The sequence below is a fragment of the Cornus florida genome, unplaced genomic scaffold, assembly GCF_030987335.1.
Source record: "Cornus florida cultivar Cherokee Brave unplaced genomic scaffold, ASM3098733v1 CherokeeBrave_3.0.0_Hap2_Chr08, whole genome shotgun sequence".
In the NCBI taxonomy this organism is placed as follows: domain Eukaryota; kingdom Viridiplantae; phylum Streptophyta; class Magnoliopsida; order Cornales; family Cornaceae; genus Cornus; species Cornus florida.
In genome coordinates, this window is record NW_026775578.1 from 19,759,700 (window position 1) to 19,761,124 (window position 1,425).

The window sequence follows — 1,425 nt, forward strand, 5'->3', positions numbered from 1 at the left end:
TTGGGACAATTACGAGCCAAATGTCGTTGCTCACGACAATTGTAGCAATGCCTGCTGAATTGATATGGCTGTGTATCATGAGGCGTGGCTGGTACTAAAGCTGTGGATTGATCACCTTCACCAACTCTCTGACGTTTCCCTGCTCGCCAATCTTGTCTGCCTCTCTTCCAAGACTAACCCTGCCAATTTCTCTGAGTCTGTTACTGTTGACCCCTCTGGTTCTGTTGAGAGCTGCTAGCCCCCTTACTTTTCTGTTTCGCCTTACGTTCCTTCTGTTTCTGGAATGCAATGTTATTATTCTCCTCTACCGCTATGGCACATTCCACCACTTTAGCATATGTGTCATAACGATGACCCACCACAAACTTCTTCACATGAGAGATCAACCCTCGCTCAAACTTTCTAACCTTGTGCAACTCATTCGCAACAAGGTGAGGAGTGAATCGGGATAGCTCTGTAAACTTCCTCTCGTATTCACTGATTGATATCTCATTATTCTGTTCCAGCTGCATGAACTCAGTTGCCTTTTTCTCCCTCACTGATAGTGGAAAGAATTTGTCGTTGAACCGATTTTTAAAATCATCCCAGGTCATAGATGTAGTGTCCACAACCATCTTGGTCTTTGACTACCACCACTGGCGCACCTCACCAGATAAAAGAAAAGCACAAATCTTCCTTTTTTGCACCTCAGTGCAGTCCATCATCTCAAAATACTTTTCCATATCTTCAATCCACTTCTCGGCATCAAGTGGATCGGTAGGTCCGACAAATTCAACAGCTCCCAATTTGCGTTTATCTCCGATAAATCCAATCATAGGATTCGGCGCATAAGGTGCATCCTCCAATAGAACACTGTCATGGTCAACACCACCACGACCAGCACCTCCTTGACCTCTACCTTTAGCAGGTCGTTCTTTGCCTCTCCTAGCTCCTGACATCCTATTTTCAGTAAAGAATGTCAATGATAAGTCTCACAAGTAACTTATACTTTAAATTGGAGCATGGTAAGAGAGCAAATAATTTGTATAAGTATATGCTCCTATTCTTACTATCACGTCATTTAGCCAGGTAATTCTTAACCTAGGCTCTGATACCAAACTGTCACACCCCAAATTTTAACACAAGAATTACTTGTTCTGAATATAAAATCTAAAGTTTAACTTCCACCAATTCTCAACATACATCTACCATAACTAGAATTACGATGAATCTCATCATATAATTTATTAACACGAGAGTGTGACAAATTTATACAAATAATGAATAGAGGTGAAATTTCCTCTAACATTAAGAAAACATCCATAACCACTAAATTAACTAAACAAAGTCTCACACAACACCAACTTTATTACAATGATAATAATAAAGGAAAACCGAATAAAAATAAGTAAATGTGCCACGAGCTAAAATCCGTCCTCGTCATCT

General features: G+C 40.3%; 1 protein-coding gene across 1 annotated transcript; it reads right to left on the reverse strand.

The window, feature by feature from the left end:
* Positions 1-200: 200 nt before the first annotated feature.
* Positions 201-614, reverse strand: LOC132269830 (uncharacterized). Its single transcript, XM_059771066.1, has one exon. The coding sequence runs from the start codon at positions 612-614 to the stop codon at positions 201-203; it is 414 nt and encodes a 137-aa protein (XP_059627049.1).
* Between the last annotated feature and the right edge of the window lie 811 nt (positions 615-1,425).

Excerpts from the sequence above, each read along its gene's own strand:
- LOC132269830 (XM_059771066.1), bottom strand. The coding sequence starts at position 614 with ATGGTTGTGGACACTACATCTATGACCTGGGATGATTTTAAAAATCGG.